Genomic DNA, 25,441 nt, shown 5'->3' on the forward strand with positions numbered 1-25,441 from the left:
CCCAGAAGACCTGAGTAACAGCCTGCAGCCCATGTAGATGTAGATGCCCTAGAAGAATTTAGAAGTTTGTCAGGGGACCCAGATGTCCCTAATCCTTCATAAAAGTACTTGCATTTTAAACTCCCTCTGTGACTTAAGTGCCTTAATCTGGGCTATACAGGGAGACAACACCGGCTACTGGCGGTTCACATGCCCAGGTCTTCCTCATGAAACACAGTGACTGCAGGCTGTTGTGGCTTTTCTTTCTTTTCTCTTGTAGCATAGTGTTTAGGGCACTGTGTAAAGCATGGCACTCAATGGTTCAGTTTTCTCCTCTGCAGGAAGGGAATTGTGCTAATCAGTACATCAAGCAATATGGGAGCATGGTACTTCCCAAGTGTCTCATTCAAGCTCTTCCCCTCTGCCTTTTGCAGTCCCAGTGGCCAATTCATTGTGTTGAGGGCACAGTTCCCTCCTCCAGAGATTACTTAAGTGCTCCTTAAGGGGCAAAATGTTCTATAAATTGAGACAAATTTGAGGACAAATTGATAGGGTCCCCGCAGACTGACAAGGAGGGCACTGCCTGAGGAGTAGAAAATACCCATCTGGGTAGGGAAGAGAATTGAACCAACAGTCTAGGCACGGAATTGTCATGGCAGATCTATTTCCAGCTACACTTTATACAGAGCTTTATTTAGCAGAGGTACTTAGGCAATATCTACCTGCTTAGGAGACCTGGCAGAGGGACCTGGCAGCCCTGTTGGGGCTTACACAGATATGAATGGGTTTGTGCTGTCTGCAGCATTTCTGAATATGCCAAGGAGCAGACTGTTAAATGCACAGGGAATTTCACCATTAAACATAGTCCTCTGCAGGCTTTAGGCACCAGACAGAAGAATCAGCATCTGAACATGGACTGTAAAAATTTAGATTTTGGACTTAAATACCTAAAGTGGCAATTAAAGCACCCAAATCCTTTTCTGGCCTTTCACCTCACTGGGCATCATTCTTCCCAAACAGACAAGGAGCTCGATTCAGGGGTGATGGGTCCAGTTCAGCAATGCAACAACTTGCCTGATGTCTGTGGTGAAACATGAGGGACAGATTAGATGAAACATATGGTCTTGAATCACATATGTAAGGCAAGAAACGTATGCTAATGTCTGTTACAAAGAGCTTTTTCCAAGAATAAGCAACAATTAATGAAGCTGGGGGTTTGAAACTCTTCAATCTATGTTTCTTGCCAGAATTTTTTGTTACAACATTTTAAAGTGAAAGGCACTAGGGTCATAAAACTTGTAAATATTCTTTAAAAAGCAGGAATTATGATATGAGTACTCATGATGGAAGGAAGTTTTACAATAAAAAATGTTTTTGAAATAAAATCTTGCCTCAGAATTCTCTTCTGGATTTTCAAAAGGTTACTGCCATTATTTTATTTTATATTCTTCCTGTTTCACAGCACTACTCGATGTGTTAAGACATGAAAAGACTTGTATAGTTTCAGCAGCCTAACATTTTGTTTTTATTTTCTTTTGTCTTGCTTTGTTTTGTTTTAGTGATAATTGGGGACCACGTTATTTAGCATTAGCCGAATCAAACATTTCTTCATCTTCTCTTGAACAAAGATAGTAAAAGCAAACTGGATGTTGCAATAAATTTTTTTTTGAGAATGTGTTTACTGCAGTGGGAATACCTAATTCAAACTGAAGCTCTGGCCTTACAAAGCAAATGTTTCCCAACTTCACGTTTTTCAGGATTTTCACAGAAAATTTTGGAAAAAGTAATTTTTATTTTGAGCTATAAAAATGAAAAAAATCCGCCAACCCAAAATATTATGTGAACTCAGACTTCCACGATTTGACTAACTCTGCCCACACAGGACATCATCAACACCTTTTGCCATCTCTCTGGACACTTCTACTGCCAAATCCCTTCCGCAGCTTCAGTGCAGGGACTAGATACCACTAACAGACTCTGTTGCTCAGAAGTTTCTCTGCTACTCTATTCCTCACCAAAGTATGTGACCCATTCTTCTCTGGCGAAGGTTCAGAGAGTAATTCAGGTTGGAAGGGGCCTTTGGAGAGCTCCATTCCAGCTCCCTGATCAAACAAAGGACAACTTCAATGTCAGAAAGTGGTTGCTCAGGGCCTTGCCCTAAAAAGTTTTGAAAATCTCCGAGGATTTTCCAGAGTTTGACCTTTCTCATTATGAAGAATTTTTTCCTTACGTTCAATCTGAACTTTCCAGGTTGCAACTCTCAGCAGTTGCATCTTGTCCTTTAACTCAATACTCCTGGGAGGGCTAATGTTGTCTTCTTTGTAACTGCCCTTTCAGTATTGACAAAAGATTTTCCCTCCAAAACTTTCTCTTCTCCAGGCTGAACAAGCCTAGTTCCCTCCATCCCTTTCTCAATTATCATATGCCCCAGCCCCCTGACCATCTTGGTGGCCTCTGCTGGACTCACTCCAGTTTGTCAGTATCTCCCTTGCACTGGGAGGCCCACAGCTGGACACAGCAACCAGATGTGTGTGGTGTTAGATCTGCCAAAGAGAGGGGAATAACAGTGCCTCTTGACTTTCTAAGCTTTTGCAAATACATCTCAATATGCAGCTGGATTTCATTGTCACTAGGGCATGATGGTGATTCATGGACAACTTGTTGTCGACCCAGACCCTCAGGTCCTCTTCTGCAAAGCTGCTTTGCAGTCATCTTGTCCCTCACCTGGAGTGTTGCATGAGCTTGTTCTGTCCAAGATGCAGGTCTTTGCTGATCGTCATGAAGTTTCTGTCAGACCATTGCTCTGACGTAGAAGGTACCTCTGAATAGCAGCTCTGCCTCCAACGTATCAACCACTGCTCCATCTGGAGTCATCCACAAATACGGCAAAGGTTCTGTCCCATCAGCTTAAGTACAGAAATGTTGCTTAAAGTGGTGTGCACCCTTCCTTTCCTTTATTTCTGCCCTGTATTGCTGCACTCTCTGCTTCTGCTCCTGCTTTAATCCTCACCATTCCTTCCATATTTGTCTTCCAAATTCCTGGTTTAGCTGTGCTTATTCCCCTTCTGTTCTCCCCACACCACGCTTCCTGCCCAGCTGCCTGTCCCAAACCTTCTCCTTGGTGAAGGAAATTTTCCTGCCTGAAAATGGGTTTCTCTCCTTCTCTGGCCTGGTCTCTGGCGCTGTGGAGTCCCCTCTCCACTCCATTTTCTGGGGAAGTCAGAAACTGTAGAGAGGAATCTCTTCTGTTGTCACCTTCCAGAATGTTTCTTCATGAAGAATACTGCTTATGAACTGGAAAATATGTGTCTTTGATGCAATGACTTCTAGAAATGGGCAGGAGGAGGAAATCTGTGGAACTAACTTGGCTCTGCAATAAGACAGAAGAGCAATGATCAATAGCTTGGGAGAAAAGTGACTCTCCCAGAGTTGCAGGACTGTTCCCTTATATTTGCCAAAATTTTGTTTAGTGTCATGTTGCATCAGCCTCCAAATGTCTTTGCTTGTGAAAGAATGTTGCACAGACCGACGGGCCCTCCTTGGAAAGTTCTTCTGTGCTTATTCAGTCTCTTTTCCCTCCCATTTAGTTTTCACCCTGTTTCCCTGGTTACTATATATTTCTGTTTGTCAACCCTCATGAGCTGATGTCCACCTCTGCTCACGTGTCACATATTCACAGGCAGCTAGCATGTTGCCTAGCCAAGGTACCTGTGTCTCCCTCTGCTCTGCACAGCTCAGCTCTCACTGCCTCTTTGCAAAGCTTTTCCCATCCCTCTCTCTCGGATGCTCTTCAGTTTACAGTTACACTTCTCAGTCGCACCTCATAAAGAGCTGAATTGTACTAAACCCCTCTTCTCTTCCCCATTTCCCTTCCCTTTTTCACTTCTATCAGCTTTGATTTCTCCTCCTCTGTAATCTGTTTCCTAGGCTCTCTCCTCACTTTTCCACTACAAGAAATGGGCTGAAGCTCCACAGATCTCCTCTGACCTCCTGGCCTGGGGAGAGGTGGGTAGGTACCTATTACCACCTGTTCCTCTGGAGAATTTTCAGCTCTCCACTGTTTGGAGGGAATTACACTAAAACTTTGTTTTCTCCTTTTCCCATTGCTCACCCTGAGCTCTCTGATGGCTCTCAACTCTTCTCATCCCCCTTTCCTCTTTTTTCTTGGAAAAATCTGTTTGGACCTTCATCAATCCATGAACCAAAATCTGCTCTGGCTGCATAGTTGCAGCGTTGCTGGAAAGCTGCAGACTCTGGACTTAATTTTTGTTCTTTCCTTATAGATAATTTTCCTCTTTCACTCAAATTAAGCTGCAACAGAAGGTGAATGATGGCTCTGTGAGGGAGGAGATATCTAACTTGGTCTATCTGAGAGCAGACTATAGGGCAGAGGACGTGTTGGTGGGTAGCTTTGCTGTATTTCAGCTCTCCAGATGCTCAACACAGCTCTAACAGAGCAGGCAACTATCATTAGAAAGGAGTAAGTGAAAGAATTATATATACATCTGGACAATATCACTTTTTTCTGGGGCTTGTATAAGACATACTACAGAGCCTTAGTTGTGAGAGGAGATGGACTCAGTTTTCTAGAAAATCAGACGTTTCAGGATTGGTGAGATGCAGGCTGCAAATCTAGGCATCTGAAATGAATCACTGATCACTTTTGAAAATCTTGACCAAATTTCTGCACAAGGACATGCATGAAATAGGAATCCACAGGCACCAGCACCACAGGCTGTTTGTTATTATAGAAGATCATTTAGTACAGGCTGTTCTAATTTAGGTTAAACAAAGCTAATCCCGAAGTGATGTGTTTCTTATACTAGGCTGCGTGCGTCTGTGCATTGCACATGTGTGCACAAACAGAATAGGCAGTTGTTTATGGAAAATAATAGATATGGCCAGAGGATACCTTGCCTTGCATGGTAAGACATGTTTTTCTCTTCTGTGGGGATACAGGAAATTCAGGTTGTGGTTTTGGTTTGTTTCTTCCCAGGCAATTAAGAGGGTACTGAATGGCATGGGGAATGGATAGGAATAGGAAAGCAAATGTTCTGGGCTCCGTTTCAGAGGCACTTACTCCTAGGAGGCACTTACTGTGTTTTATACTAATCCACCCTGGCTAGTTCAGGGCTGAGCAGAGTCCCTGCAGAGAGGTCTGCAACCAGAGGCTCTGGTACTCTGCTAGGGTATTGTGTTGTCTTGGCTTTGCAGGAAGAGCCAACGCCTTTGAAAACTGAGGCTTGGCTTTCCGTGGATGGCCAACATGAGTCATGACTTGCTGAACCTTTAGGGACTCTCTCTGGGAGTGTTTCTAGTGCTTCCAGTACTTATATCTATTTGATTCCACTGCAGAAGATTGTTTTGGGGAACAAACCGCAGCAAGCTGTGGTAGGAAATATTTGAGGGAGACCTATTGTCCTGTCCCATGCAAACAGTTGCAAAGGAAGCCACTTGTTGCATGCAACAATTTTTTTTAAAAAAAGTTTGCATAGGCTGCATAAGTCCCACATGTTCTGCTATGTATCCCAGAATCCTAGAATGATACTCCTTGCTTAGCAGCATGAGCTTTCTTTGCATCAACAGAGGCTGTTGCAAGGACTTTATGAAAAAGCAAGGAATGAGGGTATAAATTTTGGTTGCAAAATTACAGTCAAAACAGCCTGAATCATGCCAGCCTATTAGGACAATGGGGCGAACTGACAGAAGGATGTGTGATGTTGATTAACAGCTATGTTTGATGCAGGATCACGTACTTTGGTGTTGGGGCTGCTTCTAGGCACACCAGCAGACAGGGGAGGCAAGAGTTGGGGCTGTCATCTGCATACCTCTATTTTGAGGAATAATATCATAGCAAGCTCCCATTTCTCCCTGTTTTCCCTCTCTTCGCTGTTTTCTTTCCCTCATGCTCCTCATCCTATCCAGAATAATAGTTGGCTGGAGAGGGCTCGTGTCACTTCTTGGTTGCTTATGCTGCTAACGGAGAAATCTAAATGAGCCATGCTGTGTTTTACTCCTGAGGCTTATTCCTCGAGAAAGCTGTTTCTGCTCCCAGGGAAGTTAATGGAAGTCTAATTAGTCCCAGATGTTTAGTAATAACAAGCACTTCCTTTTTGTAGAGCCAAACAAAAGCAGTATTAATACTGTTAATTAAATAGGTTTGGCTCTGTCATCAGGTTATTAACTAATTCCAGGCATGGCAGCCAAGCTAATATTGGCTCTCAGAAGAAGATATAATCTTGCCATGCTTGACACAAAAGGCATGAACTCGGTGTGTGGCTAAATTAGCCTGTGTCTGGGTGTACAGCTCAGCTTGCTTTCACACTAAAGGAAAAGCCGACAAACTTCAGCATCAGGCTTCCAGCTAATCCCTGGGATTTCTGCTTGTGCATCCTTTCGAGTACAAGAATAAGGGCTAGACCCAACGAGTTTTGTTGGCTCTTGGAGGCATTAGATCAGACCCTATTGCTGCTGACGGTTTGTGCAAATGCTTGCCTACGCCTTGAGTAGATCTCCTTGTTCTCCATTGGTTGTAGTCTAAGATATGGAGCAGGCGTCCCTTCTTCAGGACCAGAGGCTAAAGGTCTAAAGTGAGATCTGCACACCGTAGAAAAATAGGAAGACATAGCTTTTCATCTGTGGAGCATTCCAAGCTGGTGCTTTAATATATTCACAACCCTGTGCTTTTTATAAAATTCAAAGGTGTTTTTATTGTACAAAATTCCACGATGAAAACTACCAGCCAGTTCCTTACATAACTGCTTTAAAAATAGAATTATACACCTTTTTGTAGTGTGTTAATTTGGACATTCACTAGCTGGAATAAACAGAAATGAAGCAGCAATTTGTCTCTGAGTTATTTACCCGGACAGGTTTTGGTCTGACCTCTATTTGCCTTATGTGCCTTAACGTACAGTTCCTGGCTTTAACAGAACACCTGATATAGCTCCTTTCGAAGCCGTTGAACCCTGTTAGTAGGTCAGGCTCCCACTTTTGGTGAGCTTTTTTTTCAAAAGGGTGACTTTGCCATGTCAAAGTATGGGACATATGTCAGTGTCAGCTTTTAGCAGCGCAGCAGCGTGGACATGTTGAACCCATCACAGAATGAGGTCCTACATAACTTTTTTTGCAGCCAATCCTCTAGACCATAAAATCTTTTTAAGGAAAGATAGTGGACATCTGATCTCAATAATGGCCCAGGACTAGGTTCCCTGTGTAGTGTTTTGCACCACTATCCTTAAAAAACCTTTTTGCTGTCTAACCTCCTGTGACCTTTAAAAATAGATATATTGTTCTTTTGCATTGAAACGTAACTGTATGCAGTGAACTCCCAACAGTTTTCCTTAGAAATACAAACATTTCAGTCCAATGTTAGCTGGCTGAAATTCATTCTCCAAGATTTTTCTTTTAAAAATCATTCACCCCAGAGATGAATTTCTTCACATTAAACCCAGTTAAATATGTATTGCACGTGAGGGGCAAATTTCTCCTCTTTGAGTTGAACTGTGGACCTGTAACCTTCTGAGCAGATCTGGGTAAGGTATAGTGCAGCTGTTTCATGCCTGAGATTTCTCTTACATCCCTCGTGGGTACTAAGTGCCAAGACTAGTTGACCTCATCTACCTCTCATGTCTTGCCACCGTGGCTGGAGCAACACACTGTGAGCAAAGGGAGGTATCCAAAGAGGTTCCTACCACCAAGGAACCCATTTGGTTCCTATCGTCAGCCGTGGATTTTCTAAAAGGCAGCATTGAGACACAAACTGTAATTTTCTTTTTTAGCTAAATCCTCATTGTTTTGGAACTCATGGGAGATTTGCAACCAACTTCAAGGAGTGAAAGATTGTATTTTGGCCTGCCCTGGCATAGTTTTGTATGATTTCAGTTTAAGAAGGGTTAGGAGCTAACCAGTTAGGAAAAAGCAAAGCTCAGACCAAATCGAAATATCTCATCGGGGTACATAACTTTGAGAAGGGCTTTCCTACTAAGTTGATGTCATCAATGACTGTCATAAAAAGGTGAATCAGTTGCAATGCTCAGTTTTCATAAAGTCTTTCTGTGAAGGTGACATCACAAAATATCTTTGAGCTTAGTGAAAGGTCTCAAGACCTTAGAGGCTGTTTTCTTTTGATCTGGTTTAAATCACACATCCTTTGAAACAACAGCAGGACTTTACAGTGGCCTCTTCTACCATGGTATAAATGTTTTAAGCAGATCTGCTTGTGAATGAAGCAAGTGCAAAACATGGCAAATTCTCCTTCCAGTCCCTGCAACCCAGAGCAGCATACTGGTGCAGTTCAGGGGCACTTTGAAACTGCCTTAACGTCCACAGTTAAAAATCAAAGATGAGAATTTTACCCTTCATTTCTACACACTGGCAGTGTAGCACCTGATTTCTTCGGTTTTCAAGGCATTTTGTGTTCCTATGCTTTAAACTGATGGCTAAAGTTTTGCCTGCGGAAGCAAAAGAATGAACCCACGCCAATGATGATCACAGATAAAACCAACACAAATGTTAATATAATAAGGAAATTGATTTTCTTCAGATCCTCTTTTTCACAGTCTTCTGGTCTAATGTTCCCAATGTGCATCTCTTCCTGGTACCTGAAGTTCTGAGTGTGCTGGCACGTTAAGTGCTCCACATTGGGGATCTGGACATTTTTGTTCTGGATCATTGATGAAAGCCAGATGTTTCCACAGCAGCTGAGTGGATTCCCAGTGAGATACAAGTTTTTAAGTGAGTTTTCTAATGCTAAAATATTGCTGTTCTGTAATGTACTAAACCTATTGTTCCGTAGGTCCAGAACTTCCAGTGGAGAGTCACTACCCCACTTTGGCAGCCAGTTCAGCTGATTTTCAGAGAGGTTTAAATGTTTAAGGTGACTAAAACAAGGCAAGTCAATATTTAAATCTGTCAGGCTATTGCCATGTAAGTACAAATATTCCAGAGACTTTTCCAGTCCTGATAATGCTTTAACTTCTATTTTCAGTCCGGGGTTTATGGAGAGGTCCAAGACAACCAGAGAAGTCTTGTAGAAGGTGTACGCTGGTAGGATGTTCAGCATGTTGTCGGCTAGGTACAAGTACTGAAGACTGGGAGAATCAACAAATGATACACAACCGCTTTGCTCTCCAGCAAGTCTTTGCTTAGCTAATCCTGAGTACATGCTGCAAAGGCTGATATTATTGCTCTGTAGATTAAGCAGTCTGAGGCTAGGAAGACTTGAGAAGATATTAAATTGCAGGGTCTGAAGATGGTTGCTTTGAATATAGAGCTCCTTCAAATTTGACAAAGTGCCAGCATCTAGGAGAAGGTTCTGCAAAGCATTATAGCTCAAGTCAAGGACAGTTAGGGAGGTCAATGCACTGTCATAAGTTACTGAAAACGCCTGAAGACAGTTTTTACTGAGATTAAGGGTGTGAAGGGACAGCATTGATTCAAAGAACTCATCCGGAATGGATTTGATTTCATTATAACTTAAGTCTAAATATACAAGGTGGGATAAATAAAGAGAACTTTTGTTTCTGCTTTGCTTCTGATCAAGCAGATGAAAAGAAGCATCTAGCCATTCATTTTCCATATAGTCCATTTGATTATGAGAGGATTCAGCAGTAAACTGGATTAAATTCTTTGATAAATTCAGAGTTACCAACTTGTTTACCTGGGGGAAGACTGGGAACTGAAACAGTTTGTTTTCACTCAGATCCAAACATCTTAAGCTATATTCATCATCTGACTTTGTGGTGTGGAAGGTCTCAATGCTATTCCTGCTAAGGTCAAGTATCTCCAGCTGCCTGAGGTTGAAATCAGAGATGCAAGTAATGGAATTCATGGAGAGATTGAGTTTGGAAAGGTTCACTAGAGTCTCAAAAGCACCTTCTTCTATTTCCATTATGATATTACTCTGAAGATCTATCTCCACAAGGTTGGGAGATCCCTGAAACATCTTGTGTGATATCATTATAATACTGTTGTCTGCCAAGGAAAGATACCGCAGTGCTGGAGCTTGTTTAATGAAATACTCAGCCATCCCATTGTACAGACTGTTGTGGGACAAGTCCAGTATTTCCACCTTGGGTAGAAGTCCAATCCCCTCTGTCCCATTCTGAGCAAGTTCATATAAGTGATTGTAGGCTAAATTTATTTCCAGCAAACTTGTCATGTGTGCAAAGACTCCAGGCATGATGAAACTTATCTGGTTAGAGCTTAAATCCAGGCACTGGAGGGAAGTGTAAAATGATGACGGCATTTCAGGGATGCTTTGAATCAGATTTCCAGACAGATCTATTTTGTTTATGTTCGGATGGAGCTCATGAGGGATCTGGTGGAGGTCTTTGTTGTGGCAAAATGCCTGCAAGTTGACCTGCCAGAAAGAGAGAGAAAAGGGGTTGTCACTTGACAAATGAAAAACATCTTTGCATGAAATATAAAGAAAATAACATTCAGCATCCAGGCAGATCCTTCTTCTGAAACACTGATCACACTGCTTTCTCTGAGTGTTCAGATGGCAAGAACAACAATTCTAATGCTTCCTTGCAGCTATTAACACTTATTTCATTTTAAAGACATTTCTGACTTACAACAGTAGAGTTTCATCTGCATGAGATACCCACTAAATATTCTCTTTTCTGTACATTTCTCCCAGGCTCATTTTAATAGTCCCAACTGAAAGAGTTTTGCCCTCTTTCCATTGCAATCAAGCACCTTTTCCTCACTTTTGTCCTGATGTTTAATTTTCTCAGCTTCATCACTGTATTAGATTTTGCAAGCTCTACTTGCAATAGTAAATAGTACTTGGAAGGGCTTCACTCGTTGGCAGCATAGGTCCTGTAGCTAGGAGGTGGAGCAACGTATAAGGATTCTATAGTACAAAACCTATGTCTCCTTAGTCACACCCTCAAATATTTGATCATGTCTTCCTTTAGCCTTGGCTTAATTAAGCAATGCATCTTTAACTGAATGAGCCATTCAACAACCGAAACATTTCTGATGCAAATCTCCAAACTCTTCCTGCTTTTACCATCCATGCTTATCCTTTTCCTAAGGCAACAGTTCCATTCTCCTTGTATGGGGAGCACACCTTACGAAACCACCCACACAAGACACCTCTGATACCACATGGAAAGGACAAATTGTGTAAAACCAGATTTTGAGAGGAAGAAAGCTGTGATGTGCAGTGAGGGTCATGCCTTTTCAGTCCAATTCTCAGCAGCAGGGAAGAGAAAAAAACCCAAGTGTCAAAGTCAAATTCATCTTCTAGATGCATGACTGTTTCATTGATCCTAGGACCCAAACTGTGTCCAGAGCAAATTTTGGAGTGTGCGTTCATAAGAAACATTGGAAACATGAACATAATCATCCTTGCATAAATGTTAAGCTGTATTTTGTTATTAAGGAAAACATACAGCATCAGGAGGAAGTGGAATGTGAAAGGCTTAGGCAGCATTTAATTCACTGGAGGAAAACTCTTGTTATGAATGTATTTGGGTGCGTAGGTCATATACTGTTTGTAGAAAGATCAGAAAGACAAGAAAGAAAAAAATCTGTTGAATCTTAACTTCTGTGGAGAAGCAGAATCCAGATTCCATGACGCAAAGCCTTTCAGACATTAAAAAAAACATTAAAAGTGAAAAATATTAATAACCATCTGTTTCATGTGAACTTTAGGTGAATGAAGTGGCAGGCCTGTTTAGAAATGAGGGAACAGTCAGCATTTTGTGAACCTCTTTTGCATCATGTGTGTTTTGGACACCACACAAAAATGTGCCAGAAAAGTGTAAATGCGCATCCAAACCCTAGATATACGCAGGCTGCTCTGCAGTCCTTCCCATGATACATCTTTCCCAAAGATCCAAAGTAAATGGCATATTAAAACCTGAACCCCTTCCTTTTCCCCCTCCAACTCATTCAAATTGCCCCTAGGTAAACAAACTAGAAAAAAGGAGAAGGGAATTTTATGGCTTCTCCCTGACATTATTTCTTGCCTGGAAAGCCACTGTAGAATTGCTTCTTTTGAGCTGAACTGTGCACAGAGTCAGACTTAGCTCCAAATAATAGAGCAGGAAGTCTCTTCTCGCTTGGTTTGTGGAAGACAGAGAAGCTGGAAAGATACAAAAATCCAGAGTGAAAAAGTAGTAGCCCCTTTTCAGCCTAAGGCAGATGCCAGGTTTCTTCCCACGCTTTGAGCCAGATGTCAACAAATGTTGAGCACCCTCCACTCCCTCTGGGCACCCAGCATCTTAGCAAAGTCCTGATCCAATTCCCGTTGATGCCAGTCGGCTGGTTTTCACTGAAGTTGATGGGGGAGAGGTCAGTCCCAGTTCATCAGGTACCTTGCAGGACTGGCCCTTTAATCTGCATCCACTGAACCCTCCCAATGATAAAAGGGACTGATAAAATCTATACCTCCCACTGTCTGCCAGTTAATCCTATAACATTTCCTGTCCCTTTTTTAAAAAAAACAACTTTCATTCCTTTTCACCGACTATTTTGATCCTCACTGAATTTCTCATCTAGTCTGTTCTGCACCATTTTTTGTCCCCCCAAGGCTCAAACTGCATGAATTTTATTCTCATCAGCACTAGGAAGAAAAGATGAAGCACATCTCAGTGGGATGGAACAAACAGAATCTGTTTGTGTGCATCTTCCCTCCTCCCATCCCACAGCCCAGTGGGTTGGCAGCCTGAGGCTGGAAAAGAGGTTTTTGCCAGTCTCATGTCCTGTCTTCATCACCTCTGCCACTGCTGCCACTGGTTTGTTTGAAGTCCATTGGAAAGAAGTACTGCAAGATGGGGAGCAGCTGGTCTTTTCAGGTGCTGGCAAAAAAATGACCCAACAGCTCAAAAGTTGAGCATCATTTGGATTCTGACTCCAGTTCTTCACTGCTTAGCACTGGGTGGAAATTGTCACCCAGCTTGGGAAGAGCCCTACAAACAAAGCAGCCGGATCCAAGCCTCCACTTGTTTTCTCCTATATCTCTACTCATGAGAACTTGAACTTAAGAATTTTGGGTGGAGCCACTTGGCACTGACTTCCACTTGCAAGGCGTCCATACCCATCCTCTAGAAGAGCTGCCCAAGTACCCTTGGTTAGACCACCAAACCTTAGCAATTTGCCCAGGTACCACATATCAGCTGACCTATGATGACCAGTTATGCCCATGCTCTTGTATCACCTCAAAGCAAGGTAAGACATAATTTGCTAAAATCTGTTCTATATCTGCTTCTGTTCTATAAATTATAGTGCCTCCTTTGCCAGTTAACATGAATTAGCAGAAATATCTTTCTTTGGGAGGTAAAACATGGACTAGTTGAAGCCCCTCTCCTTGGCAATGTGAATTAGGAAGAACCTCCTGACATTTAAGCTATGCCTTGTTGTCTCACAAACAGGTAGATGTGGAGTAACTTGTATCATCAGTGCAGCTCACTCCCACGTCAGGGGTTTGGTAGGGACTGTTTACTTCCTAAAACCTCTTTTACAAGACCTTGGTTCAACAACAGGAGCACTAATGGTGTCAGAGAAGGTTTCTGACTCCTGCCTCTTCCATGGTATCTGGGATGAAATTTTACCATGTAAAACAGCAAGGCTGTAATGAAAAACAATCAAGTGAAGTAACCAGGACTCTCAATGGACCCATCAGCTAATCCAGTAGCTCCCTCTTTATTTAAGCTGTGTTTGGATTTACACCCTCCTTCTTCCATTGGACGAAATACCCAGTGAAAGAAGATGATCAACACCGACATTAGTGATGCTGAGCTGTTAATTTATACCAGACGAGCATCCCAGCCCTCGACTGCAATGTGTTTTCTGTTGGGGGCAAATTTATCCCAGCCTAGTTGCATAGAACCTTGGGCTGTTGGCTTGATAGAAGCAGTTTACAGTGGAGTGGTGGAAACAATCATGTGTTTATTTCTAAGCAATCAGCCTGATCTGTGACCCATCAAGAAACAGGACAGGACAAATCTGCTTGGATTATTGTGTGTCTCACCCAGCCTTCATGTGACTATGATACATGGGATCCAAGCTGTCATGTTTACAGTGGCTTCATCAGTCTTCCATTTTCAGCCAATGAACTGAGCTACCCAGCCACCTTCCCAAGATCTTTATATATACTAGGTCTTAATTTCTTTGGAATTCAGGAAGTGCAGCAATACGGCAGGGTGGGCAGGAATGGAATGAGTCCCATAAGGGAGATGTGTACAGCTAGCAAATTATTTTTTTTCCTATTTTGGAAATTCTTGAGGATTTGTGCTGAACAGCTTCAACATTCAGGAAAAAAAAAAAAGTATTTTTAAACAGCCTGTTACAGTCAGAAGCACTTGGATAGGGAAGGGGAAAAGTTCAGATGTGAATAACATTTATAATATTGCACCAGGTGCTTGCAAAAAATCAAGGACCAAATTTTGTACTGGAGCAAGAGGCTTTGTCACTTCTATTATCTCAAGCAGAAATCAGGTGTGACTGCCCTGGCAGCAATGTTGTGTTAGGGCAGAGGAGGTCAGTCTCCCTGTTATTACAAAAGGGCTGGTATAGATGTATTTAAAGCACAAAGCACTTAGGTGTAATGTAAAGGAGTTGATTTTCGTCTAAGTTCTTCCTCTGTCTGAGCCACAGAATCCCTGTACAGTCTTGATGAAATCAGGTCAAATGTCCTTTAACCAGCTCCCTCTTATAAAAAAACTGAGATAATGATCCTTCTTTTCCCCTGCCCTTTCATGTGCTGTCACTACGAGGACACAGCCTGAGAACAGCCTGCTGAGCACCCAATAAGCCAGCAAAGCCCACCTCTGCCATCACAGAGACCCTGGGCCTGGGCCTGGGGAGTTTCCCTTCTCAGAGACCATAGCTATTTGTGTAGTGCCTGTAACAAGTGAGGTCCAACCCCATCCAGATCTCAAGGGGCCTGAGCAGGGACACAGCCTTACCATTTCACAGGACATCCCCTTTGTGGGCTGATGGTTAGCGGTCCCTCTGTTCACCACTGCCAGGAAGAAGATGACGTACAGTTTCATGGTTCTGCTGGTAAAAGTAATTATGGTTAGATTTCATAAGTGACACAGTGGTCGATACATGCGAAAGCTGGCACCAGAACATTGTCTAACATGAAGCAGCACGCAAGTAGTACAATGATTTAACCCATCTCTGAGCCTACAGCACTCACAACCTACCTATGTACTTTGCATCCCTTTGAGCCTGGTGGGAAAAAGAGAGATTTGTATGAGGACCTGAAAGGAAGGTTCAAGGCATTTCATGGGATGGTCCCGGTGTGATTTCAGCTGCTACTTAGATGATACTCAGGCCACCCAATGAAGTCCAGATGATTAGCTGGGCAGTGTGTCTGGCATGATGGAGCAAGATGATCACTGAAGACCAAATTACCATCACTCTCCCCATAAGAGCTTAGATACTTTAAACTGGGGTGGAGTTTTGGGGTGTCTTATCACAAAATCACAGAAAGTTTGGGGTTGGAAGGGACCTCTGGAGATCATCTAGACTGACATCCTGCTACAGCAGGCTGTCCTAGAGCAGATTGCACAGAGCCATGTCCAGGAGGGTTTGAATGTTTCCAGAGGAGACCCCACAGCCTCTCTGGGCAGCCTGTCCCAATGCTCCATCACCCTCACAGTAAAGAAGTATTCGGATGGAAGTTCCTGTGTTGCAGTTTGTGCCCGTTGCCCCTTGTCCTGTTGCTGGGCACCGCTGAAAAGAGCCTGGCCTCATCCTCCTGACAGTCACCGTTGAGATATTTGTAGGCATTGATAAAATCCCCTCTCTGTCTTCTCTTCTCTAGGCTAAACAGGCCCAGTTCTCTCAGCCTTTCCTCTTAAGTTTCCCTTGCCTCTTCTAAACAGATGGATCCCAGCCCTCCCTAACAGGCTATAGTCAAAGAATGTCCCATTGTCATAGAAGCCAAACCCCTCACGATGGCACCAGCTGCAAAGCGAGAAGTTGATGTGCATTATATGTCTACTTCTGGCTGCACCCTTTCCTTTCGCTGGTAAGATGGAAAATCAAATGGTGGGCACCAACATTTTTCATTTGCATCCCCAGGGCTTTATAGTATTCCTTGATTCTGCCCAGGTTCTGCTTTGTGGTGTCATTTGTGCCCACAGGGAAGAGTGGCAGAAGATAGCAGTCCATGCTTTTGACAAGTTGTGGTACCCTCTCCACAATATCTGGGATCTTAGCTCCCAGAAGGCAGCACTCCTCATGTGCTTCCCTGTCAGGCCAGCAGATGGGTGCTTCTGTTCCCCTTAACAGAGAGTTACCCGCTACAAGCACCTGATGTTTCTTTTTGCAGTATCCAAGGTGTGCTGCTGGTACAGTTTCTCCATTCAGTCCTGAGCAAAGAGGATGGGTGCTGCACAGAAACAAGCACTGGGAACAGTTTCATTTTCCATACACAACATTTTCCACTCCTCTCATCCCAGAGTGTCAAAGAGCTCTTATACATCCATCCAGGTTTGTTGAATTTATATAAACAGCTTAAAAAATGGATGGAGAACTTTTTGCCCAAATGCTAGTTTTCCATTTTATACATCCCAGGTATTTTGGGCAGGCTTTTAAATACATTTTAAATAGATTCAAAAGCAGATGCCTTACAAAGAGAAAGATATAAAAAGGAATGGGTTTGTGTGAAACAAAGAATTCATCAGAGTTTAACTGTTTGCAAAGCACTCCAGAAAACAGTATAGAAATAACTGCAAAAGGAGCAAACAACACTGGGAGGCCTGTCACTGGGCAATGGGAGAAAAATGCAAACGAAGCCAAGGGAAAACATCTGTCCTTCAAACAGCTTGTTTCTAGATGGACACTAATGAGGTCTCTGTCTCTGGTCACTACTGATGTGAGCTCCAGATATCACTTCGTTATGATAGCCTCTGTTGCAAACATGCCGAATCTGTCGGTATTTGTATGGCTTCTTGCAGGCAGATCTGAGCTGGTCCTGCCCGCATCCAGAGCCAGCGAGGCACTCGCTAACTCCCAACTGGAAACCATGCAGCAGTGTGCTTAGCTAGCACTGCTCTCAAGTTTTCCGGGAGCAGGCCTATATCTGGCAAGCTCCAAATGCCCGCCAATCCCATGCACATGTGCTACCAAAATCCTGCATCAACATACCATTACTTAGTGGCTTCAGAATGCACAGAGCATTGGGAGGCTGGAACCAAAAGAGATGGGATCATTCCCAGCTGGTGGACATCCCTCCGCGTAGCCACTGTTTGAGGGATGCAGCTGATGGCCATGCTTGCGCACAGCAACGGCAATTGCTAAACAGCAATACCAACAGGTTCACTGTGGGAACCTGCCCATCCCTCCACTTCCCAACCAGAGGAGAGAGTTGTGTCCTAGCAAGAGAGAAACTAGGGAGGCTTAGACCACAGCTACTCTGTTTTCATATTGCACATTCCTTCCAGTTCATGGAAAGAATTAGTGATGGATGATGATCGGGGACACCAGGGTGAAAGAGCTTGGAGTTGGTCTTTGGGGCTCAGCAGCAAGATCAGAAGTCTGGTCCTCTCCTCTAAAACAAGACTAAGAGTATTCATTTTCAACCCTTTTAATTAATGTTTGCAAGATATGCCAGAATCATCCTATGGAAGGAGGAGTTGCGATACCACAATCTATAACATCTCTGTCGTTTCCACTCTGTTCCTTATTTCTCAGGCTTAGAGGAGTGGGTGCCTCCTCTAAGGAAGAGAAAATGAGTTTTATTGTTTGGGTATTAGTTTGCTGGAATTGAGAGAAAAGACAAACATACCGATGATTACAAGGCTTTACTCAGAGCCCTCAAATGGAAATTGTTTCTGTTTAGATCCAATGAATTTAGCTGAGGAAGTCTCCATGGATATTACCCACAACAGGGCACCACCCTGATGGACAGCGTGCATCCCGTGTGCTCCGTGATGTCTTCTCTTGTCACACTGCCAGTGCAAAAAATGGTGCCTTTGCTTCTTAAATAATAAACCTGACACAATCCAATGTCTTTACATGCTTTGAAACTTCCTAAATTGTAAGTTTATAAAGCAACTGGGAAATGGGTGTATTTAAACACAAAAATGTGATTTAATGGCTTGCTGTGTAAGACGGATCTTTAGTAATCAAGGGTGCTGTCCCTAGGGGTGTTTCTAAGGTGGCTGCCACACACTGAAGCACTAGGACATAGTGGTCTCTTCCAACATGAGACCTCACAGACTCCATCCAGAGAAGGGTCAGCCGCTCCTCATGGTACAGCACAACCTCCTTGCTCATAGAGATTCCCTTCCCAAGGTGGTTTTCAGTTCTGCTGTCCAGCTGAGGAGCTTTTCCTGCCTAGTTTTTCCCTGGACAACCTTTAGACCCTCCTCAGCAATGCCTAGAATGATGCAGCACTGTGTCTCCCTCCTCTCTGCTTTCTGGGAAGTTCTCAGGCCTCACCTGCACCACCCCTCCCCCCGCCCCACCCCCCACCCTCCCAGTGCAGAGCTCAGGGCTCAACAGGACCCCCATTGCCCTGGTGTCAGAAAGCATCACTGCTAAGCCCTGCCTGATGGCACTGGCAATGGTGTCTCAAACCACAGCTTACAAAAACAGTCCGGGAGCAGCAGTAGCAGCAACTCGACCCAAAGGAGCTTTTATTGCTGTGAGGCTTTCCCAGAGCTGCAGCAGCTTCATGCTTGGTGCCAGTTTGCTCTCACTGGCAGCTGTGATAAAATATCCCAGCATACCTCAGATTAAGCTCTGAATCCCATTCAGTGTCACAGCTTTCCATCCAGGTACTTCAAAATCACCCATCCCCATCCCCAGCTGAAAAATGTAGGTGATTTCAGTGAATAACACTTCCAAGGAGTCTTATGAAGTTGGTCAAATAGTTTAGCATCTAGAAAAAGGATGGTACCCAAAACGTGTCAGCTTACCCTCTTAAGAGACGGGAGGGCAAAGGCAGAGAAGAGCAGTGATTTGTCTCAAGACACATTTGAAATCATGGAATAATCAGAGTTTAAACCCAGTTTGCCCAGTTCCCACTCCAGAACAGTATTTGCCTCCATCTCTATTGCAATATTAACCCTGAAACCACTTCATAGATGTTGCCTGTAGCTAACAACAGCAGCACCTTCCAAATTTCCCCCGAAGGTAATTTTTGTTACTGCTGAGACAATTAACAGAGACGTTCTCCTGTGCCAAAGAGAGGTTAAATACAAAAGAATACAGAAAACACAAACCATACTCCCCAGGGTCTGATCCTTTTTCACACAGGACTTTACTAGTAAGTTAGAGCCTTCAGAGTTAAAAATCGTGAAGATATCACATTTACCTTGTTTCAAGGGTTTCTCGCATCCCCAAACACTGCTTATCATGTCTTTAAAAAGCATATCCAGCTCTTCAAAACCGGTTCAGTCCTGGTACCGATGAAATTGTTCTTCAGCTTCACTTTCACCCATTCAGGATGCCAAGAGGCTCACTCGTAACTTTAGAACAAAGGCATTTTCAGGGAAATAACCTTATTTGGGACAGTGTCTGCTTTAAATTATGTTCCTTGTCTTCCTCCGGACTCCTCTCCAGGCTCTTGCTGGGTCCTAGCCACCGCTGTGCTCTGGACGGAGTCAGCTACTGTGTGACATCCTGGAGCCCTTGCTTGGGGCAGGCGTTGAGAAACAGGGGGAGTTTTGCCAGAGAAACCATCAGGATCGGGCCACGAGTTTGCTCAGGGGAGTAAGTGACTTATCGTTGCTGATGCCATTGTTTAGCTGCCTGCGCGGTGCAAGGCGGAGCGTTTACTTTAGGGTTTTGTGTCTGTGAGTTACATTCCTGGAGGGTTGCAGCCTCCTATCCCTGCACCTAAATCACTCTCTGCATCTTTAGGAAAACGTGGCTTGAGGATTAAAAGTTTAAAATTCACAGCTGAGAAAACCCAGAATCTGGAAACCTGTCCTGGAAGAAATAACTCTTTCTCTCTGCTGTGGTCCTACTAATCAGTGTGCTGGCAGGATGGGGGTCCAGTGCCACTACAAGGCACCTGACTTGAAGGGTTTTCATGGCACAAAGCAGGAATTACGGGCCTTGGTAAAGGCAGAGGAGTCCGAAAACCCGGATGGGCTGCTGCATTTTTAGCAGTAAGTGCATAGTGCTGAATCCATCGGACCTGCTAGGAAAAATTCCCACTGCAAAAGTGGCGCTTTAGATGATTTCACGTTGCCCGAGTTCAACGTTTTATTTATTATTTTGTGCTGCCCTCTAGGGCTGGAGCAGCTATCTAATTGTTGGTTTCCTCACTTCCTTTGGCTAATTAAGTCCTGCTTCTAGAAACCCCACCTTTACACAGACTTCTCTGTTGCTTTCTCCCAACCGCACAAGCCTGAACTGTTGCAATGCATTTTTCCCATGGCTAAAATAATACGCCAAAGAGCTGGGCTCTCAGCATCTCGTTTGCTTTGCAATGCTCCCTGAAATGAGAGGCATAGATGTTACTAGGAGGCGGCAGTATGCGTGTGGGCAGGAGAGGGCTCGATTAGGTGCAATGGATAGAAAAAGCCACACTTAGCTCTCAGGAGAAGAGTCAGCCAGCGAGATTATCCCAGCCCTGGGTGAGTTCCCCTTGACTGGGCTCTCATCAGACAAGCTTTGATCAACTGCCCCTAAGCACGTAGTTTCTTGAGCTTCCCTTGGTTGGAGCTGACTGCAGTGCTGGTTTACACTTGATCCCTTTGGCATGCTCCCTTGGGACAAGCCCTCCATCTGCAATCCCCTTGGGGTAAAAGCAGGAAACTCATGCTGAAGCTGGGGATGGCTGGTGGTGCCCAGAGGTTTAAATGCCCTTTGGATGCTCTGAGTTTAGAGTTTGCCTAGTCAGCAGCGTGCAATAGCCATTGCAACTCACAGACACTTTCACAAGGAAAACCTCAAATATTCGAGGTCTTCAGATAAAGAAAAATACTGCTCTTTTTTTTTAAAAAATAGGATATTTTGATTCAATTTGGAGATTAAATACAAACATCATGCCTGTAATGAAGAACAGTGAGTGTCCTGGATGATTGCAGCCTCACATTTTTCTACACCTGGATGTTGAGTGTTCTTCAGGAAGTTTGGATTTGCAGGGGTAAAAATAGCAGGGGTTTTGTTCGTTGTGCTTTTTAAAACTCCAGCTCTGTTCCTCAAGCTGTTCTACCGAGTGCCCAAGCAGCTGTGCCAGATGAACTGTGAAGAAAGCCTGGACAGAAACAAATGCCAAAGCAGGAGGGAAGGGCATGCACTGATTCTGCTGCTCAGGACTTTTATTCATTAAAACCACAGCCTTAGAGGACACCAACTGCACTGGGAAAGATCAGCACTGTCCTTATCATCTGTGCCCTTTCCTTAAAGGGTATCTGACAGCAAATATAGTTTCAAAGCCCGTAAAGCATTTGGCTGACATCCCATTTTCGGGGTTTTTTTGTGCTTTGGGCTACCCAGCTGTTTACACCTTAATGTGTTGTTGAAACATTAGCATGGTGTATGCCTGATAGCCACATCTGCAGAGCAAAGGTCACCTCCATCATACAGATTGGGTCATCTCCATCAGGCAGATTGGAGAATCAAGCTCTTTTGCCCAGCAGCACAAAAGAGCAAGGGCTGTCCCTTCCCACTGATGCCAAAGGGTTTGCACCTGTGACTGAAATCAGGCCATTCCTGATTTTCCTGTGGTCTCCTCACCAATCGCTGCCTGCTCAGTTTCTGTGAACTTCAGCTGGATTTCACCCCACGTCACCTGAAGTCAGGGGCACCTCATCAGGCCTCTCCTCTCCTCCAAACCCCCTTCCCAGCATGGCCCCAAGCAAGAAGGAAAAGCAAATCCCAGCCGCTGGCTCTCACAAACTGGTCCGTAATCTGCTGCAGGTTCCCAAGGGTTTCAGATAAACAAGAATATGTCTTGACGATTATGTGTCTTGAACCTCCAGACCTTTTGGAGTCTGTCCATCCGTAACGCTGCTGCTTTCTAAGGCACTGCTTTTGGGTTGAGTCCTGTGTCAAATAAGACTTGCCAGAGAAATAAACAAAACAAACTCCCGCCTTAGAAAGTGGGTCTGAACCGCAAGGGCAGGAGCGGGGCAAGTCTTGCTCCTTTTCGACTGGAATAACTCCCTGGTGATTCATCCCACCAGGGAGCTGGAGATAACATTAATATTAACCCTATTAAAAATAAATAGCCCATGCCATCCCGAGCCCCAGCCTTTGAGAAGGAGGCATAGCTCCAGCTCTTGAGACCCTACGGCATCTCCAGGAGCTGCTTCTCCCAGTTAGTTTTGCTCATGCCATCTGCACTGTGCTTGGTCTCCCGTGGGCACATGCAGCCTCCTGCCTCTCTAGTGGCAAGTCTACACATCAAAATAAGGACTTCTCCATCTCCTGTAATCCCAGCATGGCTTTTCTCCCATCTTTTGAAGCTGCTACCTTCTTTCTCTGTCCTCTCTCCACATGCACCTCTATCAGGTGTTCAGCCAACAGCATTTCCCCCCAGCCAAATTGTTTCTGATTAATTGGGCACACAGGGTTTAACCAGTTCCCCTACTTTATTCACTTTTTTTTCTCCAGGAGAGAAAATGTAAGTGAATGAGAATTGCATGAAACTCACCAGCCTGGAGACTTTGTGAGTGAGGGGCTGGGTGAAGGGACAGCAGCAGATGGGAAAATGAAAACACCTCCATCAACAAAAAGTGACACATACTGGCATTTGCAGATTAAACTATCTGAACATGAAATTCTCTCCCTGGAGAACAAAATTCCTGGAGAAACTCAAAGTCAGGAACCAAAAGAGAATCTTTTCTCACCAGCTTTAATCTAAGCGCAGCAAAAAGAAAAAGAAAAATCAGCTTTTAATTCATCAGTTTTTCTTTTAGTGACAGTGGAGTCAGTGTTTGAGAAATAGTGTGCTCAATTTATATGATCCAACAGCAGATACAATGAAGTAAGGAGAATTATTTCTGATAGATTTGAACTGCACGATACTGATACCTCCCCTTGAATCCATCCATCATTTTATTAGTAAAAGGCCAAGCACTAATACAGTCACTAAGCTCTAACCATCTGCTTTAAAAAGAGATGACTGACTGTGAATTTTTCTTATTGAAAATTAAAGGGTTTCAGCATTTTAGAGTAATAACATGATTTTAAAGTTGAAATGATTGCATCTTAAAAAAACAAATTTCCACTCTTGTGGAAAGCCAAACTGGCTTCTATTCAAGGGAAACATATTTGTACTTTTATCAAAAATACAACAGGGTTTGGTTTTAGAAAATTGTCTGTGACTTTTATATAAACTAGTGTTTTCTAAAACTACTAAAGTTTTAAAGTCTAAAAGTCTAAACTTTAATTCCTCGTGATAACAGTCCAGATGCAGCTAAACACTATCAGTAAGTCACCGTTCACCCAAGGTGACATTCAAGCTGTCAGGATCTCAAGAGCAGAAAAATAACCCTGCCATCTCACACCTTGTCTCCAACAGAGAGAGTTCAATGACAGCTCTGATAGCAAGAAGAGCAGATGAGCTAAACAGCATTTTGCCCATTTTGCCCGGGGTCTATGTGATTTGCCCAAGGCTGTACTAGGATTCAGTGTCAGAGAGCTGGGCAAGCAGTACTTAATCAGCGCACAATGCTGATCTCTGCGGCACTCCCGGTTCAGCATGCTATAATGCAGTAACACCATAAATAGACTAAAGTCCTGTGAAGAAAGAGAAAAAACCCTAACCACATCGCTCCATCTTCCATTACTGTAAACACAGAGAATAATAAGAAAGCAGGCACATGACAACTGTACTGTTATAAACTAGCCGGTGCCTCCTTAACGTAAAGGATCTAACTCGTTGCAGTCCCTGATGGATTAAATATACAGCTGTGTGGATAGAGCTATCTGCACAATGTGTTTAGCCAGTTCCTCAGCCTATTCATAAACACAGTATATTTTATTTATACGGTACCTTCCTCATCTGTGTTATTTTTAAAGGCTGCACCTCTAAGCCACCAGAGCCCCCATCTCTCCGGCAGCCGAAAGCTCAACTTTCCAGCAGGCTCCCTGTCTCGCGCACGTCTCCACGTACCTGCTCTGTGGCTGGAGGAGGAGGAGGAGGAGGAGGAGGAGGAGGAGGAGGAGGTTTCGCCTCTGCTTGCAGCCTTCTGCCTCCCGGACTCTCCCAGCAGCCTTCCCAGCGTAAGCCGAGGAAGAGTTTCCTTGGGGAAGTCGTACCTCTGTTGCATGCCAGCTGACTAAAACTCTGCGAGCTCCGAGAGAAGTTTGAAGTCACAGGGAAAAAAAATACTCCCCATAGACTGGTCCTTGAATTCATTCCTTCGCAGTCATGAGCTCTTATATATTCCCAGGCTCCCATGAGCACGTGAATACATACCTCCGTAATAGTTTTAAAATGTGTGTGTCCTCTGCGCTTCTCTTTATTTTCCATTTCGTTCATTCAACCTTGGCTTATTTCCTGCAGTTTCTCAGCTGGTAATTACACTCCTCTCGTATTGACACATGAAACAGTCTGCGAATACCACAAAAAAAATCCCCTCTGCAGGCTTCGGGGACACGTGCTTGTCTCTGAAGTTTGCCGTGCCTGTCCCACAGATGTGAGCGTGTGCTTTCAGCCACACGGACCTGCAGGTTCTTGGGGCTGGGGTAAATCACGGGGACCTAGCTAGCTGCAAACCCTAAACTCCAGGTCTGTGCGGGATGGGGTGTGCAGGAAAGGGGCATGTCAGAGGGAAGCATTGCAAACACGTCGCGTTTGATGTCCCAACAGCTCAGGTGTATCACTGTGGCACAGCAGTGGGATGGCCAAATTCACCCTTGGGGGAAAGGATAAATTCAATTTAATGCTTGAATAGGTAATAACGTAAATGCCTTCTAAAAAGGGCAATGGGATGGATTTTTTCTCCTTGGGTGTTAAACTCCCTTTTATTTCAGAAGCGATGCTCTTGTGTAAATCAGTGGGAGACGTGCACGTTGCCCTTTTCTTCTGCCCAGAAATCTCCTGATACCCGGGCAGGTGTCCACTGGCTCCATGTGTTAGTTCGCAGGAGTACAAACCTTCGATAGGGTTTTGCCTGAACGGTGTCTTAGGACCAAACCGAGTCTTGCCAAGCCAGCACTTGACCTCCCCGGGGCCACCCCACCAGGGAGCTCTCACAGGCACCGGGGACCACTGCAAACCTCCCATCTTCTCCCTAGGTGCATGAGCAGCACCTCCACTGAGTGACCTTGGCTTCGGCATTGTGTGTTTTCCCCGCTTTGCACCAAGGTGTGCAATGATAGCCAATGATTTTCACCAAAAAAATGGGGTGCTGACTCCCTTCTCCTCGACAGCATCAATTCTGTCCCACTTTCCTGGATCTGCTTATTAAGATCAGGTAAAAGCCATGTCCTTTTATACCATGTGCCAAGCAGCTTTGAGGATTCTGCTAAACATCTGCCAGCTCCCAGGCTTTGGTTCTTTGCAACAGGTTACTGTTCATTT

At 44.1% G+C, this 25,441-nt stretch overlaps 1 protein-coding gene across 4 annotated transcripts; it reads right to left on the minus strand.

The window, feature by feature from the left end:
* Nucleotides 1-1,459: 1,459 nt before the first annotated feature.
* Nucleotides 1,460-24,408, minus strand: LRRC32 (leucine rich repeat containing 32). Of its 4 annotated transcripts, none has more exons than XM_027807796.2 (3): nt 24,029-24,408; nt 14,904-14,994; nt 1,460-10,342 (listed from the first exon to the last, which is right to left on the minus strand). In XM_027807796.2, exons 2-3 carry the CDS (start codon nt 14,988-14,990, stop codon nt 8,402-8,404), a joined length of 2,028 nt encoding a protein of 675 aa, XP_027663597.1. In that variant the 5' UTR covers nt 14,991-14,994; nt 24,029-24,408; the 3' UTR covers nt 1,460-8,401. The 4 variants fall into 4 exon arrangements, with proteins under 4 accessions (XP_027663597.1, XP_055559001.1, XP_005441009.1 ...); XM_055703026.1 differs by having other exon boundaries at nt 14,904-14,997; XM_005440952.3 differs by lacking the exon at nt 24,029-24,408 and adding an exon at nt 19,271-22,543.
* Between the last annotated feature and the right edge of the window lie 1,033 nt (nt 24,409-25,441).

Source organism: Falco cherrug, chromosome 2 (assembly GCF_023634085.1).
Source record: "Falco cherrug isolate bFalChe1 chromosome 2, bFalChe1.pri, whole genome shotgun sequence".
NCBI lineage: Eukaryota > Metazoa > Chordata > Aves > Falconiformes > Falconidae > Falco > Falco cherrug.

Bases quoted from the DNA above. Each gene is read 5' to 3' on its own strand.
- LRRC32 (XM_027807795.2), bottom strand. From the start codon at position 19,293: ATGCGAGAAACCCTTGAAACAAG. The intron at 14,998-19,270 runs GTAAATGTGATA...TACTTTTACCAG, and splicing joins CGAGAAACCCTTGAAACAAG to CAGAACCATGAAACTGTACG. The intron at 10,343-14,903 runs GTAAGGCTGTGT...TCTTTCTGGCAG, and splicing joins AGGGGATGTCCTGTGAAATG to GTCAACTTGCAGGCATTTTG.